Source organism: Zootoca vivipara, chromosome 2 (assembly GCF_965207765.1).
Source record: "Zootoca vivipara chromosome 2, rZooViv2.hap1.1, whole genome shotgun sequence".
NCBI classification, from domain to species: Eukaryota; Metazoa; Chordata; class Lepidosauria; order Squamata; family Lacertidae; genus Zootoca; species Zootoca vivipara.
In genome coordinates this window covers 113,222,288-113,234,532 of record NC_142584.1, presented here as the reverse complement: position 1 = coordinate 113,234,532, position 12,245 = coordinate 113,222,288, and the positions used below count along the sequence as shown (strand labels likewise).

General features: G+C 48.9%; 2 protein-coding genes and 1 pseudogene across 2 annotated transcripts in view; 1 reads left to right on the top strand and 2 right to left on the bottom strand.

Moving 5' to 3' along the window:
- LOC132591613 (uncharacterized) overlaps positions 1–4,893 on the bottom strand; it is a 53,050-nt gene extending 48,157 nt beyond the window's left edge. The window contains exon 1 of the mRNA XM_088664288.1: positions 4,827–4,893. The gene's annotated coding sequence lies outside the window, so the exon portion shown is untranslated. The remainder of the gene's footprint in view (positions 1–4,826) is intronic.
- On the bottom strand, positions 1,456–4,833 carry LOC132591532 (uncharacterized). Its single transcript, XM_088663902.1, is given in 2 exon segments — positions 1,456–3,183; positions 3,185–4,833. Coding segments are annotated over 2 exon segments (1,836 nt in total). The 5' UTR covers positions 4,751–4,833; the 3' UTR covers positions 1,456–2,913.
- A 2,255-nt stretch (positions 4,894–7,148) lies between the features above and the next one.
- LOC148687089 (uncharacterized) lies at positions 7,149–10,479 on the top strand (annotated as a pseudogene).
- The last annotated feature ends 1,766 nt before the right edge of the window (positions 10,480–12,245 follow it).

Below are 12,245 nucleotides of genomic sequence, written 5' to 3'. Positions count from 1 at the left end.
CAAGCAAAGCCTGATCGCTATGTCATCGACGGAAGCTGAGCTTTGTGCGTTGTCTGCAGTTTGTACTGAGTTGGAGTATTACAGATGTTTGGTCCGGGAGATATATGGTGATTGTAGCAGATCACCATATAACTCACAGTGCAAGTCATACGCAAATCTCGTCCTCCAGCGACTCCCCCAGTAAATTGGCGGTGTGTGTATGTGTCCCCGACGGAGCCCCAAAGAGCAAGAGGCAAAAGGCAGCTCCCTCACGTCCGCTTCGCACCGGGGGGGGGGGGTGCTGTAAAGTCATGAGGGACGAGAGGCGGGAAGTTTTGGGGAGGGGCGACAGTGATTGTAGCTTGCCCATCACTGTCTGGGGCGACAATCAGCCATCTTTAAAACTGGCACAATCTGGACAGTTCAAGGCCAGAACCAAACACATCTGCGTGCGCGGTGCCCGGATCACCCCCAGGATTCCTGCCAGGGAAAATCGGGTGAAGTGTTGTGAGGGGCAGTGGATTTGGGGACTTGGCCAAAACCAAGTCCTGCTTGGGGGTGGGGACCCTTGTGAGGACCCCCTTCGCAGGCACCCCATTTCCATTCCCGCAAAGGCATCCAAGGGGGTGCACGGCAGCTGAGCATATCTCGGTCCCCCCAGGAAAGAGAAACAGGAGTTTGGTGATGCTGCTGCCAAGGAGATGGTGCAATGCAGACCCTACAGGTGTCTTGCATGGATCTGGACCCCTGTCGAGGGGTCCCAGGACAGGAGTCTCTGCCCCTTTCCCGCCACCCCTTCTCCTCCTTCCCTCTGTGTCCTCTCTTGCCCTCCGCCTCCCTTGCTGGTATCACTCCGATTTCCCTTTCTGTAATATAAGGGGGCGTTGGCCACTCTCGCCCCTCCCCCCTCCCCAAAACTTTCCGCCTCTCGTCTTTCATTACTTTAGGGCAGCCCCCCCCCGCCTGTGCGAAGCGGACGTGAGGGAGCTGCCTTTTGCCTCTTGCTCTTTGGGGCTCCGTCGGGGACACACACACCCCTGCCAAACGGTTGCCTTTGTTAATACAACACTGATCACACCGCCATTCAGATCAGAAGCAAACCAGAAGCCCTTCAATAATATGCACCATGGTCAGCTGGCAGGAGGATTTCCTAGGAGCATGTCCTTTTGCAAAGGTGGAGGGGAGGCTTTCCACCCTCAGGGCCCAGAGGTGGCTCCTGTCTTGGGGCAGCTGGTGGATTTGGAGGAAGTTGACCCTTAGCACTCTCGGTTTGGGACCTGCCTGAACCTCCTTCCACATTATACTCATCCATATTGTTTCTCCCCAGTCTCATTTTGGGGATAGCATTCTACACGCACTTGTGTCACCATACCCCCACCAGCACATTGCTTTGAGATGCTCTGGTATGGCCCCTTCTTCCCTGTGCCCCTTCCCTCCTCATGCAAGACGTGCACATAGGAACAGAGCCTTTCCTGGTTATGCCACTAATCACCCCTTTTATTTCTCCTACCATCAAATATATCTATACACAATATAAAAATGTAGAGGGTCCATGTTTGTTATAGTCCAGTGTTCTTGGAAACCGCTTGACCGATTTCGCACAAATTTGGACACACCGTTCCTTGCCAATATGAGAGTGTTTGCAGAATGTTAGATTCATAAGATCCCACCCCTAACACACCTAAAAACGTGATTTTCTCTTTTAAAAAGGCCAAATATAGTGCCCTCAGGTGCACATAAAAGGAACAGATGGCAAATACTGCCATAATCCCACCCACTCCTCTTCCTCCTCCTCCTCCTCGGCCGAAGCCTTTACAGACTAGGCCAAATGGAGGTACTGACACGCCTGGGTGGGGATTGGGGGGAGGAGGGGACGGGTGTTGGGATTCAGTTCCACCTTAAGGTACAGGCATGTAGCTATTGTATGCCACGTCTGTCCACTTCTGTTGTATATTGCTATTGCTTTCTTTCTGCTGTGCTGATGAAGAAGGAGACATGTTTGCTCTCTCCTGAGATACGCTGAATAAAGCTTGTAAATATGCTAATACGTCTCTCTCTCTCTCTGTGGACGTTTACGCTACATGGACTCTGCTACAGCGTGTCTAGGCCCCCAGGGTCCAGATCGATACCAGCTGGCTGCACCGGAGGGTCGAGACACCTCTCAGGCTGGCCAGGGAGAGCACGAGGCCCTGGTGTCTCCCATGGTGTTTGGCCAACAATGGGATGTAGGTTGGGACGGAGTTGGGGGATTCACAGGGATGAGCCGGGGGGGGGGGAGGAGGAACACAATAGGTCATGGATCGGGAGAGGGTAGGGGCAGTCACAGGGATTAGCCACTGCAACGCGTGGCAGGCCAAGCGAGTATATCTATGAATCAAAAGAAAAGGTGAGGGTTTCAATATTAACTTGGGCATATAGTACCGGTAGGTGCTTTCAGTCTTTCTGTGTCATTATTCCATTATTGCAATTATAACAGTGGGAGCTATGCTGCTGTTCCTATAATATTAATCTAACTAACTCTGCTTCCAAAGCAACACCACCAATCTCAGCTCCACTTTGTGCAACTCTCCATTCCCAGATACAAACATTTCCAACTCCCTCCACCATACACCAAAAGCAACTCACTCCGCATTCAGAAACAACACTCCGGACTTACACGCTCCCCCTCCCTATCTAACAATACATTAAATATTATATTATGCTTACTATTGTGAAATGTTACCTTCTTTACTTTAAATAAATGTCTAAACAACGTTACATACAAACAACAAAAGCTCATATATTCTGCATGCATTTAAGATTGATTTCCTGTTACTGATGTAAAGAAAAGTGTCAATTCGGAGAGAAACATGTTCTGCACTCTAAATGGTTTCACCCCATAGAATTTGGTAGATGTTTTGGAAAAACATTCCATACTAACTACTTCCCTAGCACTTATATGGTTTCCTCCCCTGTATGAGTTTGTTGGTGTTTTGTAAGAAGTCCACTCTGACTGAAGCACATTCCACATTCCATGCATTTAAATGGTTTATCCCCTGTGTGAGTCGGTTGATGAATTTTATGGCCTCCACTCTGACTGAAGCTCTTTCCACATTCCACGCATTTAAATTGTTTCTCCCCCGTGTGAGTCCGTTGATGAATTCTAAGGCTTCCACTGCTACTGAAACAAGTTCCACATTCCATGCATTTAAATGGTTTCTCCCCCCGTGTGAATCCGTTGATGAATTCTAAGGCTTCCACTCCTACTGAAACAAGTTCCACATTCCATGCATTTAAATGGTTTCTCTCCTGTGTGAATCAGTTGATGAATTCTAAGGCTTCCATTATCAGTGAAGCTGTTTCCACACTCCATGCATTTAAATGGTTTATCCCCTGTGTGAGTCCGTTGATGAATTCTAAGGCCTCCACTGTGACTGAATCTCTTTCCACACTCCATGCATTTAAAAGGTTTCTCTCCTGTGTGAGTCCGTTGATGAATTCTAAGTTGTCTACTCTCAGTGAAGCTCTTTCCACATTCCATGCATTTAAATGGTTTATCCCCTGTGTGACACCGTTGATGGGTTCTAAGGTGTCCGCTCCGACTGAAGCTCTTTCCACATTCCATGCATGTAAATGGTTTCTCCCTCATGTGACACCGTTGATGAATTCTAAGGTGTCCACTCTGACTGAAGCTCTTTCCACACTCCGTGCATTTAAATGGTTTCTCCCCCGTGTGAATCCGTTTATGAATTCTAAGGCTCCCACTCTGACTGAAGCACGTTCCACACTCCATGCATTTAAATGGTTTCTCCCCCGTGTGGATCCGTTGATGAATTCTAAGGTGTCCACTGTGACTGAAGCTCGTTCCACACTCCATGCATTTAAATGGTTTCTCCCCAGTATGGGTCCGTTGATGGGTTCTAAGGTGTCCACTGCCAGTGAAGCTCTTTCCACACTCCATGCATTTAAATGGTTTATCCCCTGTGTGACACCGTTGATGGGTTCTAAGGTGTCCGCTCTGACTGAAGCCCTTTCCACACTCCATGCATTTAAATGGTTTCTCCCCCGTGTGGATCCGTTGATGAATTCTAAGGTGTCCACTGTGACTGAAGCTCTTTCCACACTCCATGCATTTAAATGGTTTCTCTCCTGTGTGAGTCCGTTGATGTGTTGTAAGATCAGTGAAGCTCTTTCCACACTCCATGCATTTAAATGGTTTATCCCCTGTGTGACACCGTTGATGGTTTCTAAGGTGTCCACTCTGACTGAAGCTCTTTCCACATTCCATGCATGTAAATGGTTTCTCCCTCATGTGACACCGTTGATGAATTCTAAGGTGTCCACTCTGACTGAAGCTCTTTCCACACTCCGTGCATTTAAATGGTTTCTCCCCCGTGTGAATCCGTTGATGAATTCTAAGGCTTCCACTGTGACTGAAGCTCGTTCCACACTCCAAGCATTTAAATGGTTTCTCCCCCGTGTGACACCGTTGATGAATTCTAAGGCCTCCACTCTGACTGAAGCTCTTTCCACACTCCATGCATTCAAACGGTTTCTCTCCTGTGTGAGTCTGATGATGCGAATTCAGTGTTCCACTGTGACTGAAGCTCTTTCCACACTCCATGCATTGAAATGGTTTCTCTCCTGTATGAGTCTGTTGATGTCTTCTAAGGTGTCCACTCTGACGGAAGCTCTTTCCACACTCCACACATTGAAATTGTTTTCCCGTAGTGTGGGTTCGTTGATGTTTTCTAAGGTTTCCACTCTGACTGAAGTTCTTTCCACACTCCATACTTTCAAATTGTTTATGCTCTCTATTTCTGCACTCAATGTATTTAAATGGTTTATTCTCATTGGATTTTTCCTACCAGAATTTTGAATGCCTTCTCCATTGTCTTCTTTCGACAGGAGGGTCGGGAATCCTATTTGTTTTCTATGAAGAGAACAAAGGAATATTACACACATCAATTAGCACCTTCTCTTATTTTAGCATATTGTATACAGTGGTACCTCGGTTTAAGCACACAATTGGTTCCAGAAGTCTGTACTTAACCTGAAGCATACTTAATCTGAAGCAAACTTTCCCACTGAAAGTAATGGAAAGTGGATTAATCCGTTCCAGACAGGTCCATGGAGTACTTAAGCTGAAATTACTCAAACTGAAGCGTACTTAAACCGAGATATCTCCTGTCCTCCATATGTTACAAATTTTTAGGAAAGGCAAATGAAATAATGTCAAATAATGGTAATGCATCATCAGCCTTTCCTAACCCTCAATCAACGTTAATGAAGCAGCATTATATTAGAATACGGTTGAACTGTGGGGTTTACTTTTTATAAAAAGTGGTTTCTCACATGAAAGGGAGCTGCTCTATGTCCATGAACCTGCCCATTATTCATCAGGGTCCTAAGTTCACCATGAAGTTCTTCATCCTCTGCACAATAATCCTCCACCCCTGCTGAGTGGGGCTCATTGGGTTTATAGTGTTAGGGTCTAGATAAAAAATAAAAATAAAATAGAAAAATTCCTTCCAGTAGCTCCTTAAGAGACCATCTAAGATTGTCATTGGTATGAGCTTTTGTGTGCATGCACACTTCTTCAGATACACTGAAACAGAAGTCACCAGACCCTTATATATAGTGGGAGGGTGGCAAGGGTATTACTCAGAAGGGTGGTGGGAAAGGGTTATTGACTGATAGGTGTGGTAAACCTGTTGAAAATTACAGATTGGTCTAGACCACAGATTGGTCTAGATACCATAATCCCTGGGAAATTTCTCAAGAACCCTTAAGATCCAGTTTGATCAACTCTCAAATAACACTAAGCCCTAGAGCAGCCTTTCTCGACCTTGGGTCCCCAGATGTTGTGGGACTACAATTCCCATCATTCCTAGCCATTGGGTCCAGTGGTCAGTATTTATGGAAGTAGCAGTGCAAGAACATATGGGTATCCAAGGTTGAGAAATGCTGCCCTAGAGGAACCTTCTATGCTGAGGTGAGGCATCTCTGACCCTCCAGATGTGGTTGGACACAAAGTACCACCTGCCAAAGCAAGGGTAGCCGATGGCCAGGGATGATGGGAGTCTTATCTAGTGGGACACACTTTCCCCTTCTTCCCCCTCTTCTGAAAATGTTGAATAGCTGTATTTCATTTCCTACTTCCTCCATGATCTCCAACATCTTCCTGATATAGTCCAACTGCACACATTCCCAAATCATCCTGCACCATTGACTTCCCAAGGCTGCTGTATTGTGTCTTGGACACTGGCAATAGAACCACACCTTCCACTGGATGAGAGGATAGAGGGTTAAATCAGGGCAACCCAAATGACACTCAGCTCAGTCCCCTCCTTGCCCTTCTCTGCATCTGCTGCCTGAGGGGGCTGCCTCAGTTTCCCTAACGGTGGAGCAAGCCCTGAGAACAGCCTTCTCTCTGCCTTCAAAGTATAGGAAACAGGACAAACAAGACCTTGGAGTCTCACCGTGGAACATAACAACAACAACAACAACAACAACTGTTGTAAGTCACTTTGGGCTGCCCTGGGCAAGGGAAAGGGACTAATAGATTCAATAAATAAATAAAAATAACAATTGCAGTAATGAATACACAGGCTGGCTTGGGGGGGACCCCACCCCCCACCCCCACCCATTTCCATAGCAATCTTCCCAATACCTTTAATCCCAGAGACGTGAGAACTGATATAATGGGAATAATGGAAACCTGGTGGAATGGAGAGGAGTGGGGAACAGTTATCTCTGGGTAGGAACCCTTTTGATGTTTCTTCAAAGAAAAACAGGCATGTGGGTGAGAATGTAATTGCCAAGACAAAAGCCTCAAAGGGCGGAAATAATAGTGGGCACCCTCCCTTTCCTCTTTCCCCCAATGGTTAGACTTGGACACGACTAAACGACTAAACAACAACACCCCCAGCGCCCCATGCAGCAACTGATCCGGGACTTATGGCAAGGCAAGGCCTGAGCTTCAAGGGAGGAGAGGGTGGGTGGATCAGGGCTCCTGTTCAGGGATCTAGATTCCTGGGCAGGAGGGAGAAGTCAAGGCAGGCGGCCCCCAAGTGTCTCTCTCTCTTTCTCCAAGATGGCTTTGATTCCTCCCCCAGGGATGTTTTACTTCCTCCCTCAGCCCCCCAACTTCCTCTGCCCTCCCACCAAATCTCTCCCAATCAGCGGACATGCCAGGTGAGCAGGTAGGGAGGAGAGGAGGGAGACAGGGTGGGGTCTCTACCCAGGCCCCTCTCACCTCCAATAACCCTTCCATGGACTCCCTCTCTCTAGACCAGGGATGTCCAAAGTGCGTTTTGGGGGCCTAATCTCTCTGTGTACTAAAAAGGTCAACAACTTTGGTTGGCCCTCATGCATGTTCATGTCATTAAATCTGGTCCTCTTCGAAAAAAGCTTGGGCACCCCATCTCTAGACCAGGCACCCCCAAACTGCGGCCCTCCAGATGTTTTGGCCTACAACTCCCATGATCCTTAGCTAACAGAACCAGTGGTCGGGGAAGATGGGAATTGTAGTCCAAAACATCTGGAGGGCCGAAGTTTGGGGTTGCCTGCTCTAGACAAAGGAGACCCACCAAGCCTTGCCTGAGTTCCCGGGCGGAGCCAGGAGCGCCCCAGGGATTCCTGCCAGGGGGAACCCAGAACATGCAGAGGGTCGCGGAATTGAGGCCTAGGTTCAAGTCCCAGCCCTTGGTGGCCCTCCCATTTCTATTCCCTCAAAGGCCGGGAGGGGCGCAGCAAAGGAGATCTTGCAATGCAAACTCTGCCGGTGCTCCCTCTGCAGAAAGGCTCCCCCTGTACCCCCACCCCGCTGCATTACACATAGTAAAAGGCAGGAAGGCTGATTTCTTTTGGGGGGTGTGGCTTGCAATGCGAACCCTGAGAATGGAGGGTCCCCGATCGGCAGCCGGATCGAGGCCTCTACAGATAGCGCCCAAGAACTGAGTTGTTGTTGGGGGTCTCTGCCCCCTTTCTCTCCCCGCTCATCGCTCCCTTCCCCGCCCTGCAGCTCTACCTCTTTGTCCTCTCTGCTCCCCCTCCCTTGCTCCCTATTCTATTCCGATTTCCCTTCCCGCCGCAGTATAAAGGGCTGGAGGCTCTCCAAGAAAGCGCCCCCCCTAGGGGAGAGACTTCTTTATCCCAGCAGTGCCTAAATCAGCCGCTCCCCCGCTCGATTGATCCGCAGAAAGAAGGGGGAGGGGGGAAGACTCCCCTACTTTCCTTTTATCCCCCCCCGCCCCGCCCAAAAGCCTGCCCTCCCTTCCCAACTGCCCCGTTTGCTGATTCAGGGGGAGGAAAAGCACACCCTCCCCATCCCCACAACCCCAAATCTCCCCCCACCCCACCCCACCCCACAATGTTCTGCACCTTTTTTCCCTCCTCCTCTGCAAACCTGGTACTCTTCTGGGAATGTGGGTGGAGGCCCCTCCCCCTCCAACCTTGGCTCCCCCCTCCAAACCTTCCTGCCTCTCTAGGAAGCGGAGCTCACTGACCCATGGGGAGGAATGAGTGACCCCTCCCTCTCAGAACACACTAGTTCTCCTCTTTCCAAACAAGACCCGTTATCTTGTTTTTTTCCTGAGAAGGTTCCAGGTTCGATCCCCGGAGACAGGAGGGAAAGAGGACCCTCCCCCCTTCCAACAAACGTCCTCCGGGGCACGAAGGTTACATTTCCCCTTCATCTCTTTTAATCCACTGCAGGGAGGGGGGTGGAATGGGGATCCGGTCGTTTTTAGGAATAGTGTTTTGGCAGAGTGAATCTACGGTATGGTCTAAGTAAGGTTACCAGACGTCCCTGTTTCCCAGGGACAGTCCCCAGATTTACAAATCAGTCCCCATACAAAATCCATTGAAATTGAAAAATGTCCCCTGATTCATTGAAAAAATTCTGGTACCCCTACTATAGTCCTCCAGGTGGGGCTGAATCAATCTCCCATCAGCCCCAGCAAGCGTGGCCAATGGCCAAGGATGATGGGATTTGTAGTTCTGCAAATCTGAGGTGGGAGGCTTTTCATCTTTCATTCTCAACCCCTAAATCTACATACCGTACTTATAACCCCCCACTTTCATTAACAACCCCCCCCGCCAGCGAACCCATACCTCATACCAAAATTAAAACCAGCACCGCAATATATTATCATTGTTACTACTTTAGTTATCCCCCCTCTCCCTCCCTTCCTCCCACTCCTTCCTTCTTTCTCTCCATCCCCTATTTTACTCTTTAATCTCCCTCCCTCCCCCTTTTCTCCTAAACCGCTTTCTCACTCCTCTTTCCCACCCTTTGCCCCTATACCGCTCTGTTTGGTTCTGTCCTCAACACAACCTTGCCAGCCTTAAATCTCTTAACTATCTGCTACAAATTCTTAACCCCACCTTCCACCCCTAACTGGACCCTAATACCCCTTTTGTGTGTATACCCCTTTTGTGCGCACCACTGAGGAGACTGCGGGAACCTCAGAGAAGCCCTCAAAAAATTGGTAGAGGCAACGCCACATAACTGGATCTGCGTGAGCGGCCTCATGGAAGAGAAACCATACGAGTGTCCCGAGTGCGGGAAGAGTTACAGACTCGACTCAGAAGAGTCCTGAGTTACAGAGCAACGCTGATGCGGCATCGAAGGATCCACACCAAAGAGAAACCGCACAAGTGCTCCCACTGGGGGAAAAGCTTCAGCCAGAGGTCCAACTTGGTGAGTCACCTGTGAATCCACACCGGAGAGAGGCCGTATCAATGCTCCCAGTGCGGGAAAGGCTTCCGGTGGCAACTCCATTTGAAGAGGCACCAGAAGATCCACACGGGAGAGAAGCCTCACAAATGCCCGGACTGCGGGAAAAGCTTTTCCCGGAGAGATACGTTACTCAATCACCGGAGGACCCACACAGGGGAGAAGCCGTACGAGTGCCCAGATTGTGGGAGAAACTTCAACCACCCATGCAACTTAATTGAACATCAGAAGACGCACACAGGGGAGAAACCGCACGAATGTCCCGAGTGTGGGAAAAACTTCTCCCGGCGGGATACACTGATCAAGCATCAGAGGACTCACACGGGAGAGAAGCCTTATGAATGCCCCGAGTGTGGAAAAAGTTTCCATCATCCTTGTCGGTTGACGGACCATCAGAAGATCCACACAGGAGAGAAGCCTCACAAATGCCCTGAGTGCGGGAAGAACTTTTCTCGGCGAGATACGCTGATCAAACACCAAAGGACCCACGTGGAGGAGAAGCCTTATGAATGCCCCGAGTGTGGGAAAAGCTTCATTCAGAAGAAGGCATTCATCAGACATCAGATAATTCATTTAGGGAATACGTCCAGCTAATATTTTTGAAAAGTGCCACATTTAAAATAAGAAGATACCATTTTCTGTTCAACTCTTATGATGCCATCTTGGTTTTGTGGTTGTAACATTGTCTGTATCATTCAGCTGCATGTTCCTCTCTGGGGCTCTAAATGAGGTCTTGTTCTGAGTGTGACTGTGAATATATAAACTTGTTGGACTCCTTATTAATTGCTTTTGACCTAACATAGGGATTTCAGAAAGTTAAATGAATAGTATAAGGAAGGTTGTGAGCATTGCTCCAAAAATGGGGAAGAGCTGCGGCTCAGGGGAACAGCGTCTTCTTGGCATGGAAAAGCTACCAGGTTCAATCGCTTGCATTTCCCATTTCGGACTGGGAAAGATGCCGGTCTGAAATCCAGGAGACCCACAGCCATACACAGGTCATGGCATCTCCAAGACTGACACTCTGTTTCCACAGTTCTGGGGGGCTGGAGCTGAGAGATGTTGTGTTGTGTTTGAGAGGCCTGCTCCTTCCTGATTTGTTTTCCGGCTGCCTCAAGAAACCAGTTGCTGTTGTTAATTCAAGAAAGTTGTCTGTCAAGGCTTCCTGCCATGACAGACAAGCAAACTGCCCACACACTGCTCTGGTCTCCATGTTGGAGGCAGAGACACATTATCTCCACATTGCAGATTCTCATAGCACTAGAATTCATGGCCCTCCAACAAAGTTGAATGTTGGGAGATCCAGGACAGATAAAGCATTTCATTGTGCAGTGCATAATTGAGCTATGGAACTCACTGCCACTGGAGGCAGAGATGGCAACCAACTTAAAATCATGGAATTGCAGAGTTGGAGTGGACCACAAGGGTCACCTAGTGCAGATCTCTTCAGTGCAGGAATCTTTTGCTCAAAGTGGTGCTCAAGCTAGTGACCCTTAGATTAAGACTATCATGCTCCACTCACCCGAGCTGGGGACAAGACAAGGAGACAAATTCATGGAGCACTAGGCTGTGAATGGCTCTTAAGCATGAATGGCTATGCTCTGCCTCCACAGTCCAGAGGCAGCAGGCTTCTAAATCTCAGGTGCTGGAAGCTGCAGGGGGGGGGCTGGTTTTGCTCTCTCGTCCCTCTTGTAGGTTTTCCACAAGCGTCTGGGTGGCCCCTCTTGGGTGCTGGACCAAATGGGCCCCTTTTGTGTCCTTCAATGGGGTGAGAGGTAGCCCTCAGGCAGGGGGGGGGAGTGTGTTTATTCCGACATGTGCCACCACCCCATTGGAAATGCAGGGAAAGGAGAGCAGGCTCCACCAGTCAGTAGTCAGTGGCCTCAATAGTGGAGCCAGAGAGAGTCCTGCCAGATCTTTGAGAGGGGTCAATTCCATAGGCATTTGTTGTTCCAGCTGTTAGTATCCCAGGAGAGAAATCAGATGCAGCTGGTGCCGAAATGATGCTCTTTGGGGGAGCATTGTGTATCTGGGGTGGGGCTGAGGAACACAGGGAAGGTGCCCTGTGAAATGTATAGGGCAGCACAGCCCATGGGGCCCCTTCCGGAAGCTGCCAGACTACAACTTCCATCCTCTCTGACCCCTGGCCATGCTGGATGGGTCGGAGGGGAGATGGAGTCCAGGATTATCTAGAGGACACCACATTTGATGCCCCCGATAGACAGAATCCAGCCTGTAAATAAGGAACATTAATGCATCCATTTGAAACACATTTAACTGGGTAGAAGCCCCACTTAATGCAATAAGATTTATTTCTGACAACGTGTGGATAAGGTGAGGCTGTATTTGCAGAGGGAATTTGAAGGTGATGCCCAGTTCAATTTCATTTTCATTTTCTTCCCGTCCAAGGTCTCGAGAGCAAGGAGCTATCCTGACTGATGTGGGTGAAGGGAGTTCATTTTCTGTTCCTCTATTAATCCAATGATGCATGCATTTTAAAAGCTGCATGAGGTATTGTGGGAAGAGGAAGGTTTCCTAGAATTGCAGA